Genomic DNA, 16,388 nt, shown 5'->3' on the forward strand with positions numbered 1-16,388 from the left:
CACCTACCTAATGTTAATAGGCCCCGATTCTCTAGTCTCTCTCTAAACTAAATTTAGAGTATCTGCATCCTTTTCTTTTTACTAATGCTAAAAAAGGAACGGAACATGACTTTCACATTTAAAGACTCTAAATTTTAGTGCACAATACAAATTTAAACAGTAGGTTCGCGAGAGAGGTTAAAAATTAAATTTAGAACTCAAACTGTGTCTGTCCTTTTCATATTACATTAGTAAGAAGAGCATGCGAATACTGTAAAATTAGGTTGTGCTCAGAATTAGCCCCATTATTTATTTAAAAAATCTATGTCGCACGGTTCGTCCTATATGTATAATTGTAAAGTTGTGGTAAAAAGTTTTTGCAGAGAAAATTCAAGCAGGCGCTCGACGCTTGATTTTGATTTCTCATTTCTTCATCTCGTGCAGGGAAAAGTGTACAGTTTATTAATTTTATTTCTATTCTAGGTACCTACCTAATGTTATTTGTTTATTTAAAAAATGTATGTCGCACCGTTCGACCAAGATATAAATTATGTACAATTGTAAAGTTTTGGTAAAAAGTTTTTGCAGAGAAAATTCAGGTAGGCGCTCGCCGCTTGCTTTTATCTCGCGCGGGGAAAAGTGTGAAAAAAAAAATTCAAAAATAAATAAATACCGACTTCAATAACCGCCAACACTAAAAAGTAAAAAATAATTTAATTTATTACCCAATATATTATGTATACAAGAGTTATTGTAGTTCTATAGTAATATTTTTTGGATGTCCTACAGAACAAAAAAAGAATTATCAAAATCGGTTCATAATTGACGGAGTAATCGCGTAACAAACATACAAAAAAAAACACAGTCGAAATGAGAACCTCCTCCTTTTTTTGAAGTTGGTTAAAAATTTAAAATAGATAAGATACCTACCATACTAGTTGCATTAAAATTACTTAGTTTAAAAATAAATATGGCAGCTATGACAGACGATTTCAGAAGTAAGATAGAAGAAAAAATTGTAAGTCAGTAACTACCTACCTACCTATCAAATTTTACAGCAATGTTTAGAATAAACACAATTTTATGGACTGCAAGGTCTTTACTGGTAAGTATTTTCGATGCGACTAACTCTGGCTAAACAAATCGTGTCCAATGTGACTGTACGTCCGCTCGTCCACCGAGAGACGGGTTGTACCGCAAGGCGGTGTGGCGAGCATTTTGTATCGCGACAGGTGGAGATGGGAATCGTGAAGGGAACGTCCCGCACACGGGCACAACCCCCGCGCTAACCCGGTGCGGGCGTGCGCAGGTGACGCACAACAGACGGAAACGAGAAGTGTGGGTGTGCGGGGCGTGCCCCCGCCTCATACCCCGATTGCCATCTGAACCTGTCGCGTACTATAATATTAGTAGGCATTATCCGTCCCGCCCCGCCTCTAGTCGATGCACTTTCATATAAAATGTGTAGAGGCGGATTGTTTTATACCTATGTGGGTATATAGATAGATTGAATTTTAGCGTTTAAACTATCGGGAGTGATTTCCATTATACACATCTCACACCCGGCTTTACTCACGTGATTAATCGACGCTAGCCCGACTAGTTTCGAACCCATCCGGGGTTCTTTTTCAAAGGGAGTCAGTTCGCGCACGCGTCGCGGTGCGCAGTCAACCGCGACGCGTGCGCGAACTGAGTCCCTTTGAAAAAGGACCCCGGATGGGTTCGAAACTAGTCGGGCTAACGTCGACTAAACACATGAGTAAAGCCGGGTGTGAGATATGTATTATAGATTGAATATTAAAAAAATGCAAATTCCGAGTTTCTTGCTGGTTCTTCCCAGTTGGACGGGCATTCCGAAACAGTGGTAGATTCATTTGTAGATTCGAAAGCACTTATAAAAGTTTATTTGAATACAAAAGTTTTCCATTTCTATTTAGCGTTACCGATATCTAGAAGCACAAACGGCCTGTGTATCTAGATATGTGACGCCACAAAACAAGGTGCAAGTCCGGGACCCATGCCCACCGCCGCCGCCGCCGCCACCCCCAAAGCCTAAAGATGACAGCGCCTTCTGGGGAGCCATGGCTGTTGTGTTTGTTGCCGCTGGATTCGTCGTCATTGCTAAGTAGGTAAAAGTCCTTGTCAAAGTCAAAGTTGAAGTCACGAGATGTGTGATGTCACAAAACAAGGTGCAAGTCCGGGACCTGTGCCCACCAAAGTCTAAAGAAAACAGCGCCTTCTTGTTTTTTGTTTGCCACTAGATGTCAAAGTCAAAGTGGAAGTCACGGGACGGAACATCCATGCTCTCTCCAAGTCCTATCATGACAGCGACTTCTGGGGGCCATGACCGTTATATACCTATATATTGTTGCCGTTGGATTAGAGTCAGTCATAATCAAAATTTTACAAAATACATTCAGATGTGTGACGTCACAATACGAGGTGTAACTACGTCCGAGAATTCTGCCACTTAAGCCCAAAGATGATAACGCCTTCTGGGGCGTCATAGCCGTTGTGTTCGATGCCGCTAAATTCGCTGTCATTGCTAAGTTAGTCAAAATCAAAATCAGAGTCAAAATTTTCTTATCACGAGTCGCTAACAGTTTCAGTCAAGCGGTAGGTAGGTACATCTATTATTTCAAATCCCTATTTGTCTCCCTTAGGGGGTTGAATTTTCAAAAAGCCTTTCTTAGCGCTTAGCTTAGTAGCTGTCTGCATCCCTTTCAGTCCGATCCGTCCAGTATAGTTTAAGCTGTGCGGTGATACATCAGTCAGTCAGCCAGTCAGCCTTTCCTTTTATATATTTACTAGCTGATGCCCGCGACTTCGTCCGCGTGGATTTACATTTTTCAAAATCCCGCGGGAACTCTTTGATTTTCCGGGCTTTAAGTAGCCTATGTCTTAATCCAGGGTATAATCTATCTCCTCTCCAAATTTCATCCAAATCCGTTCAGCCGTTTTTGCGTGATTGAGTAACAAACATCCAAAAATCCACACTTTCACATATTTTATAATATTAAAATTAGAATTAGGATATTATTTATTTATTTATTTATTTTTATTTAGACAAAACGAAAAGTGAACAATTTACACCACACTTTAAGACCCAAGCACTAGATAAAAAGCCGAGACTGGTGTTGGCAGTTTGCAGCCCAAATAGACCGTAGTCTGTGTTAGGGCTGACAAAGTTCATCGACCTCATTCATACTATATTATATTATATTATATATTATATTATATTTATACTATACTATATATATTCATATATTACTAAAACTATATTATATTTGGTGCAACATTATATTAGGATTAGGATTTTATAAATTTACTGATTAGTTGATTACTCGAAAATTTTCAGACGTTCTCCGGAGATCCGCGATTGGCTGTCAATCCACGCTCCATGGTTCGACGACATAATCGCCGTAGCTTATGAGGAGAATTACACGTATGGAGAGTTTGCTCAGCAATGCTTGGACGAGCTGAAGGGCTACTTGAAGATTGTGATGAAGAACGAGCCCTGTCCGCCTGAGAAGCCACCTAAACCAGCAATAAGTACGTCATCACCGTCATTATCATGATCAACCCATCGCCAGCTTAGTATTGACTAGAGCATGGGTCTCCTGTTGCAATGAAAAATGATTTGGCCATTAGACAAGACTACGACAAGGCTGCGACAAGTATACGATAAGACTGCGACAAGGCTGCGACCAGTATACGACAAGGATGCGACAAGACTGCGACAAGACTACGATAAGACTGCGACAAGACTACGACACGACTACGACAAGACTATGTGACAAGATTACGACAAGACAACGAGGTTGCGACACGACTACGACAAGCCTACGATAAGACTGCGACAAGACTGCGACAAGACTACGATAAGACTGCGACAAGGCTGCGACCAGTATACGACAAGGATGCGACAAGACTGCGACAAGACTACGATAAGACTGCGACAAGACTACGACACGACTATGACAAGACTGTGACAAGATTACGATATGACTATGACAAGATTACTACACAACTACGACACCCGATTTTTACTAAGTGGTAGAAGGGCAAAATAGATACTTTTGATTTGATGATTGATTGATTTGATTGATAATTATACCTATCTACTTTTCTTTTTCAGCCGTTCCTACAGAGGCTGAAGTCGAAACTGGAAAAGGTAGGTACAGTTACTTAGAATATCCAACAGGGATATCCAACTTTTACAAGTTGAATTCTGCTTAACCGTTTATCTATTGGTCCGGCTACCCTAATAACAGACAGACAGACAGACAACGAAGTGATCCTATAAGGGTTCCTTTTTCCTGTTGAGTACGGAACCCTTAAAAATCTGTTCGCTCTTGTACGAAGACTAAAAAGTCACCGTGTATAATTTGATACAGAAAGAATAAACGATGATGCCACCGAGGATGGAGAACACTGCGTGAAACCTCCGCCGATCGTAGTAAGAAAGACTGCGTGTGAAATTCTCGAGCGAATCAAAGAACGCAGCAGTGAGGCGCTGAGTAACTACCGCACTGCGCACAGAGCTTGCCTACTTTACAATCAGGTAACAGGTAACATTCGGCAGGAAAGTTTACAACGCTCTGCCGCATTAAGTTTTTTCAAAAAATTGTCACTAGTGTTACTGGGGATGATGTAAGGACTCTAACGATACCCCATACATACAAATCTGTTCAGGCGTTTAGAAGATCCCGGGCACGCACCTTTAACTTTTGGAGTTAATATCGCTCTAACGGTAAAGAAAAACATCATTATGAAACCTGCATGCCTGTGAGTTCTCCATAATGTTATCAAAGGTGTGTGAAGTCTGCTAATCGCACTTCAGCGTGAAAGACTAGAGCCCTTCGCATTCTGAGAGGCGACCCGTGCTGTGTTGAACCGGCGATGGGTTGATCATGATGATGATCCATACTAATATTATAAATGCGAAAGTGTGTCTGTCTGTCTGCCTGCTAGCTTTTCACGGCTCAACAGTTTAACCGATTTTGATGAAATTTGGTACAGAGTTAGCTTACCTCCCGGGGAAGGGTATAGGCTATTTTTATTGCGAAAAATCAAAGAGTTCCCACGGGATTCCTAAAGGCCCATCCTTTTAACCGATTTATATGAATTTTGGTATAAAAGTAGCTTGCGTACCGGAAATTATCATAGGCAACTTTTTGTCCCGTAAAAGCAACCAGTTCGCACGGAATTAAAAAAAAACCTAAATCCATGCGTAATGAAGTCGCGGGCATCACGTGTAGAGTCTAATAGTAAATCATTTGCTTACTTACCTACCTATATTTATTTTCAATTGAAAATCTATTTAAGCTAGGTAATAACAAATGATTATAAGTTACTCCTAACTTAACAGTTTGTTATTTACTTCAGTAAATAATAAGTGAGATTTACTAAACCGTTTAGTGATAGTGCAGGTTATATTTATAAGTAGGTACCTACCTAGTACCTAGCCACCTAGGTATATTGGTAAAATTACAAATAATGAACTGTTATTCGTCTAATGTTTATTGTGATGATTCTATTATTCCACAAACAATAATTTTAGACTTGCCTTTACACAAGTTTAAAAGATGTGTGAAAAGTATGCTCCTAAAAAAAGCATAATATACAGTCGAAGACTATGTAAATGATAAAAAAGCTTGGATTTGACTCGCTCCAGCAATGCACGGGGCTGCAATGGCTTGTATAGTATGGTATAATAACATTGTAAATTGAAAAATTAAAATTAAAAAGAGCCACCGCCGAGTTTCTTGCTGGTTCTTCTCGGTAGGAACGGCATTCCGAACCAGTGGTAAATTAAAACTACCCGACGATTCGAAAGCGCTTGTAAAAAGTTACTTGAATAAAAACATATTTTATTCTATTCTATTCTATTCTATAGGCACTTACCTAAAGGCCTAGGTCACACTAGGCTATCACCGCTCGCTATACTAACATCGTATACCAAAATATGTACCTACATTATAATCATTATTCTAGGCTGTGGCCGACACAATGCAAAACTTTTCATTAAAAAGTATGAAGGAACTCCATGACCACTTGGAAAAACGTATGAATTTAGTTACTGAGGCCATAAAGAAGGCGACGGAGGCAACTGCTAATATTGGTATATACTATACTTATACTTTAATTTTCCTTATAACTGACTAAGATAAACTTTGAAGAACCCAGAAACCTTGTGTGTGATGTAACCACAAATTCACGGTTTTCAGATTTTTCCCCTTATGTCTGCTATAAGACCTACCTACCTAATTTCATGATTCTAGGTCAACGGGAAGTATCCTGTAGGTTTTTTTACAGACAGACAGACAACAAAATGATCCTACGAGGGTTCCATTTTTCCTTTTAAGGTATGGAACCCTAAAAATCCCGTGGGAACTCTTCGATTTTTGGGATAAATATTAGCCTATAGGTACCTATCCGTTCTCTGGGATGCATGCTATCTCTGTATCTAATTTCTTCAAAATTGCTTCAAAAAGTAACAGTATAGACAGACTAGCCTGACTAGCTAATCTCCGTGACTTCAACTGCGAGCGATTCGAGATGCGGATTTAGATTTTCAATAATCCCCTAGGAAATCTTTGATTTTCCGGGATAAAACGTATTTAGCTTATATGTCATTCTCCAGGTCTTCAACTACACATATTAAACCGATGCTCTATTGCGGCGTGATTGAAGGACTAACCAGACAAACCAACAAACAAACACACTTTCGCATAATAATGAATACTGATATAAGTCCCGCAAACTATTGCGCTGGAACCATGTCTCATTAACATCGAAATGACGTCATTTTGACGTCAGCCGAAATAAAAATATACCATCAGCTCGAAACTTCAGTCTAGTGCTGACGTCACTAAAATGGCGGCCACGCGCATTAGCGATTTGCGGAACCTTGAAACATAATATATTCATTTTCACTAACACTTTCGTAATTTGTAACATTAGTATGGATGAAATGTTTGCTTTTATTCTCACTGTAGAAGAACTTACGCACTACATCGAGTGCGGTGTCATGGGCCCTAAGGACGAAGTAGAGAACCTCAAAGTTCTGATGAAGGACTACTTGCAGCAAATAGAAGCTGCAAATATGCAGTACACGTGGGAATATGACAAGTCCAAAGTGCTAGACGTTCAGTGGCAGAAGGTAGGGTTTCTGCTATTTTTTAGAGTTCCGTACCTCAAAAGGAAAAACGGAACCCTTATAGGATCACTTTGTTGTCTGTCTGTCTGTCCGTCGGTCGGTCAAGAAACCTACAGGGTACTTCCCGTTGACCTAGAATCATGAAATTTGGCAGGTAGGTGGGTCTTATAACTGGCATTAGGGGAAAAATCTGAAAACCGTGAATTTGTGGTTACATCACACAAAAAATTTAAATTGTGGTCATGAACTTAAAATTAGTATTTTAAATTATCAAAGTAAGATAACTATATCGAGTGGGGTAGGTATATGAAAGGTCTTCACCTGTGCATTCTAAAACAGATTTTTATTTATTTTTATGTTTTTGAATTATCCTGCAAAATGTCGAAAAAATACGTCTGTAGTACGGAACCCTCAATGCGAGAGCCTGACTCGCACTTGGCCGGTTTTTTTCAATCTTAAATTATTAACCCTTGATTGTACTCACCTGCGGGATGATTCGAGTACAAAAAAATTGTAATTTACTTTTTATAAAAATTAAAAATTGCATGCTATTATTCGAGTTTTAAAATATAAGTATGTAAATGCAGTTAATTAAATTTATACTATAATTATATTAAAATGTAAATTACGTCCAAACAAAATAAATTCAATTTATATTCAAGAACCTGCCTACTTAGTTTTTATAGGTACCTAGATATGAGTCGCGTTCAATGCCATAAGTCCCGCAAATTGCTTATGCACATGGCCGCCATTTTAGTGACGTCAGCACTAGACTGAAATTTCGAGCTGATGGTATATTTTTATTTCGGCTGACGTCAAAATGACGTTATTTCGATGTTAATGAGACATGGCTCCAGCGGAATAGCAATTTGCGGGACTTATAACTCAGCGCGTTCAACTATGAATGATAGCCACTGAGCTCGTTTGACATTGGTTGGTTCTACATTGCTGCTTCACTGAGTGATATTAAAATATTCTTTCGTAGAAAACCTTCAATGGATTAAAAATAAATTTCATTCATCTTTGAACATTGAGTTAGCGAATCACCAAAAAGGTAAAGTTTCATTCAAGAATGTATTTTAACCATTGACTTGTATATTACTTCGTATGGACACGGTTATTGAACAAACAAAATAGCACCGACTCATTGGTGCTTACTGCTTATTTATTTATTTTATTTTTATTATTCATGTACCAAAAATTGTAGTTACAAAGTAATAATAAATTAAGTTATGCACCAATGCAACCTCAGTGACGTCTGGATTTCAAACGGGTCGTTCATTAGTATCTGAGGTGGCGCTGATTTATTTGGTTTCTAAACCATGAAAAATTTTGTTCGCTTGACCATAAATTGTCATTTATATCGATGATTTTAACATTGTTTTTATTCTGAGGGATTAATTTTCAGGTGGAGAATATAATAGATAAGTATTCTGAAGAAAACCAGACGATGTTCCCAGAAATAAATTATGAGCAGAAAAAGTTGCAGTTCAGTGGAGATCCAGACTTATTACTCCATCATACCAGTAGATATGTGAGTGATTAAGATTGATATTAGTACATATATAATACTACTAGCTTATAGCCGCGTCTTCGTCTGCGTGGACTACATAAATTTCAAACCCTTATTTTGCCCTCTTAGGGGTTGAATATTCAAAAATCCTTTCTGAGCGGATGCGCTACGAATATCTGTATGTCAAATTTCCGCCAAATCTGTCCTGTATATTGAGCTGAGTTGATAGATCAGTCAGTCAGTCAGTCAGTCTTTCCTTTCAGGTTATCCTTTTATGCTTTGCATTTGCAGACACGTCAACTGAAGTCGGAATTAAATGATGTTGTGGAAGGAATGACGGAAAGAGTCAATAGAGCCTACGAAAGTATGTTTCTATACAATATCTTCATCTTTTCTTCTCTTTTGTTAATTCTCGGCAAAGTAATCGTGGCTATGAGATATCTTTTACTGAGGCTGTCGCTCTTGGGATATCCATCCAGCAACTCCTGCAGCATTATATGTAGGTACGTTCGGAGACAGATGGATTAAATCCCTCCATTCATAGTAGGTACGCGATAGGTCGACATGGCAATCGGGGTGGGGAAATATTGTGTTTAAATTTGAAATAATTACGTTCAGTAATTCAGAAGTTATATAAGGTTGTGACAGACGGACAAACGGACTAATGCAAGTTCACTAAAGTAGACTCGAGGGCTCGCTTCCTTCGGTCAAAAACGAAAGCGAACCAACTAATACGACTAATATTTAGTAATTTTAAAAATTTAGTAGAGTTTTTAAACATTGTAGTGCTGCCTCAAGGTGAGAAAGAGAGAAAAGAGAGAGATGTATTGGTGCAGTCTGTTCTCAAACAGAAGAGGGCTGAGATGGACAAGGAGTTTAGTAAACGGGTAAGTCTGCTTATACATAAAGTGAGAAACAGTCAAATGTCTGACAAGTTGACAATGTGCAGTACCCGACAGGAAATATTGCACACATCGACCTTTACAAGATATCGGTTTCGTAGAGCGTTGTTTCTTTTGTTGAGACCGACAAAACGTCATATAGGTATGAGTGACAGAGACAACGCTCTACGAAGACGATACCATGGAGGTTTCAGTTTCGTAAAGGTCGATATATATACAATAGGTCCTGCCGGCTACTGTATAGTAGATTTTTGAGGTTTTTAATGCAACATGATTATTGAAAACCTAAAACTACGCTGACGAAGTCGCGAGAGAAATCTTGCCTAAGATATTGCGTAGGGAAACTAGGAAGTTGTTTGTTTGTAATAAAAACCGGCCAAGTGCGAATCAGACTCGCGCACTGAGGGTTCCGTAGTACAATCGTATTTTATCGACATTTTGCACGATAAATCAAAAACTACTTACTAGATCTCGTTCAAACCAATTCTCGGTGGAAGTTTGCATGGTAATGTACATCATATATTTTTTTAGTTTTATCATTCTCTTATTTTAGAAGTTACAGAGGACACACACACACACACACACACACACACACACACACACACACACACACACACACACACACACACACACATTTTACCACTTTCAGTTTCAGTTCTAAGTATGAGGATTGAGGAACCCCAAAATTTATTGTTTTTTTATATTTTTGTGTAAGCCCTAAAACCCTAAAAAGGGATCTAGCCTAGACGTCGTGATCTTATTTGGATTTCTGAAAAAGTAAGTTCGTAAAAAGTCCTGGTTAAAAATTGGCAACACGCTAGGACGAAGAGTCATTATCAAATTGAATAAAAGAAGAAAACATAAGTAAAAAATAGTTTGATGAGAATATAAAAATTGCAGTATGCTGATCAGCAACAAAAAAACGATGATATATTAAAAGATTCTTTGAGGAAACAACTGGAAAGGCACCAAGAGACTTTAGAAAAGAGACTCATTGAAAAAGAGAAAAAGGTTTGTGTATTTTCATTAAATCATATCATAATGTTTATCCATAATCGTAAAGGTGCTGGGATGGTGACCTCGCACCGGAAGACGCAGTGTTGGAAGACCCCCCACTAGGTGGACGGACAACATCAGACGAGTCACAGGGAGCCGCTGGATTCAGGCGGCGCAAGACCGTGGGGTGTGGAAGTCCCTACAAGAGACCTATGTCCAGCAGTGGACGTCTATCGGTCGATGATGATGATATCTTATATCTCTCGTTGACTGACTGACTGACTGACAGATCTATCAACGCACAGCTCAAACTACTGGATGGATCAGGCCACGGACTACAGAAGTAAGGATCAGGCTGAAATTAGCTACTATGAAGCGATATCTGGTAAGAATGCATTTTTGAAATCTCAACCCCTAAGGGGGTAAAATAGGGATGAGAAATTTTGTGTAGTTCATGCGGATGAAGTGGCGGGTATAAACTGGTCTGGAAATACCATTATACTTACCTTTATTTTTACTAAACACATTGAAAAATACTGTGTTTTTAGGCAACTGCAAAATTGAACAAGCTTGTTGCTGAGAGGGTGGCGTACGAAAAGAATCGGTTTGCCATTCAACTTAAGGAAATGGCTGTAAAATTGGCACTCGTTCAGGACAAGCTTAATGGTTAGTTAAGGATATTCTCCCTCTGCGCCGTATTTTTCATTGTTAAATATTAACAGACACATAAGGGGTTTCTTACTCGAAGCACGGAGGAAACGAAAAAGTCATTTTGGACCTCTAAACTCCATCTCCTATTGAGATACCGATTTGAGTGATCATTATTATCATCAATTAATAGACATTCTAGTGCTAGACTGTGGTCGGGATGGCAATTGGGGAGGGAACCCCTCGCACACCCGCAGAACCCCCGCGATTACCTGGTGCGGGCGAGCGCGGGTGACGTGTTGGTATGCGGGGAGTCTCCCCACCTCATACCCCGATTGATATCTCAACCTGTCCCGGACTATATGTCTTACAGCCGTACTCAGAGTCGCTTACTCGTTACTTAAGGCATTTCTTAACCATACTAATTCATGCCTTATCTAAGTAACGATTAAGCGACTCTGAGTGCGGCTGTTAATCAAGTTTCGTTTTTTTTATATAGCATGCTTAAAGATAGAGCGAGAAACGAGACGGTCCCAAGATTTGTGGGCTGCTGGAGCGTCGCTACTGGCGGCCACGAAGAAAGGTGACCCTTATATTAACGTCGATAAGGAACTGAGGGCTATTGAGAGAGCTTCAGGTATGACCTTGCTTCACTAAATTTGGTATTTCTTGTATTGATTTTTTTAAGATCTTATTTGGTCTGGATATTCCCCCTAATTGTGTAAGAATAACCATTTCACGGCTATCGCAATCGTCAAGAAATTCTGCCCTTTGATTGGCTGTGAAAAAATGTGAACAGCGAATCAACCAATCAAAGGGCAGAATTTCTTGACGATTGCGATAGCCATGAAATGGTTATTCTTACACAATCAGGGGGGCGTTTAGGCGTATCGTTCTGAGTCCGAAGAGTCAATCTGACTTTGCGGCGCGGACGTGCAAGAGGTACGTTTCCTCTAGAAGGATCATAAAGGTCCAAACGCCATGGCACGTCAGAATATAGTTTACTAGGTTATGCTTGCGACTTCGTCCGCGTGGACTACACAAATTTCACACCCCTATTTCACCCCTTTAAGGGTTGAATTTTCAAAAATCCTTTCTGATGCTTACGTAATAATAGTATGCAAAATTTCAGTCAAATCCGTCGTGTAGTTGTGTAGGACGTTGGCGTTTGGACCTTAATAACAACACCGGCAAAAATGTGCCGCGTAGAAATGAACTGGACTATATGTTGAAAAGTGGAGGCAAACACAATAGATCGGAGACGGTCGCAGTGATACAGGGATATCAAGGACCTGCATAGCCCCAAAGAAGAAGGAGAAGAAGAAGAAGATGGGTTGAAAAGGGGGTGTGGCCTTTTAAATTAGGTTACTTCCAAGTTAGATAGCATCGTCAATTACCAGCAGGTGAAATTGCAGTCAAGGGCCAAGGAAAGGAATATCGCTAAAGGAACTGATTTTATAAAATTACCTATCTGCTGTGTTGACAGGGGATGGCGATAAATTAGTGAGCACTGTATTACAAGCAATACCTCAATCGGTGCGGGAGCAAGGGTTGGTGCCAGAGAGTGTCCTAAAAGCCAGGTACCATCAGGTAAAGTCGACTTTTGTAGTCTTTGCTGATTTGGTTCTTGGATGATTCTAACGATGTATGGATTACATCCTGGTATGATTTCATAGTAGGTAAGTATTTTATGACATACTAGCTGATGCCCGCGGCGGTTTTTAAAAATTCCGTGGGAACTCCTATGTCCTATGTCCTTCCCCGGGATGTAAGCTAACTTTGTACTAAATTTCATGTAAATCGGTTAAACAGTTGCATATCTTCTGTGCTGTTGGGCTGTGAAAAGCTAGATGACAGACAGACACACTTTGGCATTTATAATATTAGTGTGTTATTATGACTAGTTGATTCTGACAACTTTGATCGCGTCGATTTCGTGTGATTTCGGTCTGCTGGTCAATTGTTACAATCTCAATTGTTGTGATTGGCTTAGTTTGTGTTAACTATGACTATGTGTTTCAGCCAATAATAGTGAAATAGTGTCGTCGTCAGATCGTCACACTAGTGTCAAACTACGGCTATAAGCCTCCAGGGATACAGGACGCAGCAGAAAGTAATGTACATCGGCCTTTAGAATGACATTTCGGCTTTGTAGAGCGTTGTCTAAGTCACTCATATACCAATATGACGTTTTGTCGGTCTCAACGACAGAGACAACGCTCTGCAAATCTGCTATCTCCTTCTAAATGTCGAGTACATTACTTTCGCCCGCGTAGGTACTGTACATATCTGTATATTTTCGGAACAAATCACATACCTAATTCAAAGATAAAATGCTAATTAAAATAATTTCTGGCAGATGGAGGACATCGCTCTCAAAGTGGCATTAGTGGAACAAGAAGGAGCGTCTTTCCCAGTTTATATCCTCTCGTGGTTGCAGTCGGCTTTACTCTTTATGAAGGTAAAGAGTTTGAACATCTCCTCCTCAACAACAGTATGCACCAAACAATCTCAAGTTTTATCGCTCTCCTGTAATTTTGATTAATCACGCCGACAAAGTGGTGAAATAAAATTGTGATAAATATACTGAACCAAAAGCTTAATTTGCTGTAATCCGCTGAAACAAGTCGAATCTGTATGATGCAACATGCAGCATGCGAAATGCACCGCCCGCCCTCCCACTGCTAACCATGCAGGAAAAGCAGCCACTCGGCAAGCAATACGCACCACCACCACTCAGCACCACACAAATCCCAAAACACACTCGACGCACGTTTCGCCCCGACACCGGAGCATCCTCAGGAGATGTAGACCTTACAATGCACAATTGCAAAGTGACGATCGCGGCATGCATCGCGGGATGCATGTTGCATCATACAGATTCAGATTCGACTTGTTTCAGCGGATTGTAGGGGGGGGGGGGGGGGGGGGTGTATCGTTGAATAAATAGGTATTTTAAAAATTCATTTCAGTTGTCAGGAATACCCCAGAAAGAGATAGACAATCCACCAAAGGAGCCTCCGTACAAAGAACTGGACACTTTCGAGTTGTTGCAGAGAGCTAGGTATTTTATACATAAATCTATGCCTATTGCCTAAGCCAGTGTAAGCTGTGATAGTCTAGCGGTTAGGACGTCCGCCTTCTAATTGGAGGTCGGGGGTATCCCGGGCACGCACCTCTAACTTTTCGGAGTTTTGTGAGTTTCATGGCCAAACCTTTCTCACTCTGAGAGGAGACCCGTGCTCTGCAGTGAGCCGGCGATGGGTTGATCATGATTGCCTAAGTGCCAATCTACTGAAGCGAAGCGGAGCGGATAATATGTGTTTAGTAAACTAATCACATAATTCAAAGATGACATGATAAAATTATTAATATTCACCAATGCTTTCGTTGGGCCAATGTTTAAACAAATATTGGGGCCGATTCTCTTGTACACAATCTCTAAACTAAACTAAATTAACAGGTCTAAATCTAGTGCTATCCTTTTCCCCAAGCAACATTATGAAAGGGATAGCAATAGATTTAGATGTGTCATTGTAGTTTAGTTTAGAGATTGTGTACAATGCAATTAGCCACAATGTAATATTATGATGCCCTGTAGAGAAAACTTCGTTAGCGCGGTTGAGGATCAATGGCGAGAGGTTGAAACCCGTGTGGCGACATCTAGTTTCTTTATGTGAAGTACAAAGGTTCCCTGGTAAAGAGTAGTTTTTAGCTGATGAAATATCGCCTCGAAGACCACCACTGGGCAACCAAGTTACCCTGCACCCCACCCGGATAATGCATGCCTCCGTTTGTCCAGAGGCTAAGGACCCTGCTGCTTTGGTTGGTTGCTTAGCAGAAATATTGATGATAGGTGTCTTCTGACACAGGAGTAGTTCGCCTACTCCTAAAAGAAGGCTCGATCCTCCAAGACATACCGTGAATTTGAGTTATCTGAAATAAACTTTTTATTTTTATTTTTTATTGATCGGTTTGAATTTCACAACTGTTTTATTGTTTGACAAAGGTTTTGGATGGAGCGCGGTAACCTCACGAACGCTATACGGTACATCAGCGCTCTGGAAGGCGCGTCGCGGGTAGCCGCCTTGTCGTGGCACGACGCGGCGCGCTCGCACGTGGAGACGCGACAAGCTGCCGAGGCTATACTGGCACACGCTGTGGCCTTGGGCCTGCAGTACATCTGAATAGTGAGTTACCCTCCTAACGAACGATCCCACTACCCAATCTACCACAAACCATGTGTCCCAACTCCCAAAACCCAACGTCACCCTAAGCCGAAGACCGAGCCTCACAAGAGACGCTCTTAGGAAGACCTTACCTCCGATTTCCTAATGCTCAAACTTTGGCAGAGCTCCCGCGCTTGCCCAATTCTCCGGTGACGCTGTATCGGCTAATAGGCCTAAACAGCATATTACTTACTTATAGTATGTACGCGACAGATCGAGATGGCAGTCGGGGAGAGCGAGGCGGGCGATCGCGGGCGACGGTGCAGGTGTGTGGGGTGCCCTCCGCCTCATACCCCGATTGCCATCTCGACCTGTTGCGGACTAAACTTAACACGTTTCGAAAAAAATAAAAATGTAATTTTGTTTAATTTCAGGCCACTTGGCAAATTCTTCGTAGATACGAAAAATTGGTAAATGTTTGGGATAGATTTTTGTTATAATTTATTTTATTAATGTCTAAATTTGTAAAGTAGCTACTTATATTTTAATATTTAATAAAAATAGGAAGTACTAAAGTATTTTTTTTTCATCGTCATCATCATCATCATCACCATTAACCTCTGGCTCCCTACTGAACATGGAAGCACGAGAAGGCACGTGTGATGAATGCGGATTGGTAGACTTCACACACCTGTGCTTTGAGAACATTATGGAGAACTCTCAGGCATGCAGGTTTCCTCACGATGTTTTTCTTTCTCCATTAAAGCTAGTGATATTTATAATTAATTAAAACGCACATTTAACTCCGAAAAAATAGAGGTGCGTGCCCGGGATTGAACCCCCGAACTCCGATTAGAAGGCGGACGTCCTAACCACTAGGCTAGGCTATCACAGCTTATTATATTCAAGTTTAAAATGTACCTATAAGTAGGTAAATGCAGTTAATTAAAATGTAAATTACGGTCACACAAATTAAGTAAATTAAAAAAATAAAAATATTATCCTACAATGACTGACTC

The 16,388-nt window shown here is 40.2% G+C and overlaps 1 protein-coding gene across 1 annotated transcript; it reads left to right on the top strand.

Annotated features, from left to right (window-relative positions):
• The first annotated feature begins 1,028 nt into the window (after positions 1 to 1,028).
• LOC117993426 (MICOS complex subunit Mic60-like) lies at positions 1,029 to 15,387 on the top strand. The gene is made up of 17 exons (XM_034981222.2): positions 1,029 to 1,084; positions 1,917 to 2,104; positions 3,338 to 3,531; positions 4,118 to 4,153; positions 4,377 to 4,543; positions 5,977 to 6,103; positions 6,981 to 7,144; positions 8,550 to 8,675; positions 8,946 to 9,018; positions 9,441 to 9,541; positions 10,457 to 10,567; positions 11,101 to 11,218; positions 11,700 to 11,837; positions 12,687 to 12,790; positions 13,560 to 13,661; positions 14,173 to 14,264; positions 15,210 to 15,387. The coding sequence occupies exons 1-17, from the start codon at positions 1,040 to 1,042 to the stop codon at positions 15,385 to 15,387; spliced, it is 2,064 nt and encodes a 687-aa protein (XP_034837113.1). The 5' UTR covers positions 1,029 to 1,039.
• The last annotated feature ends 1,001 nt before the right edge of the window (positions 15,388 to 16,388 follow it).

The sequence above is a fragment of the Maniola hyperantus genome, chromosome 24, assembly GCF_902806685.2.
Source record: "Maniola hyperantus chromosome 24, iAphHyp1.2, whole genome shotgun sequence".
NCBI classification, from domain to species: domain Eukaryota; kingdom Metazoa; phylum Arthropoda; class Insecta; order Lepidoptera; family Nymphalidae; genus Maniola; species Maniola hyperantus.

Coding starts and splice junctions, on each gene's coding strand:
- LOC117993426 (XM_034981222.2), top strand. CDS start 1,040: ATGTTTAGAATAAACACAATTTTATGGACTGCAAGGTCTTTACTG. Junction 1,085..1,916: donor GGACTGCAAGGTCTTTACTG/GTAAGTATTTTC, acceptor ATTTCTATTTAG/CGTTACCGATATCTAGAAGC. Junction 12,791..13,559: donor TAAAAGCCAGGTACCATCAG/GTAAAGTCGACT, acceptor AATTTCTGGCAG/ATGGAGGACATCGCTCTCAA.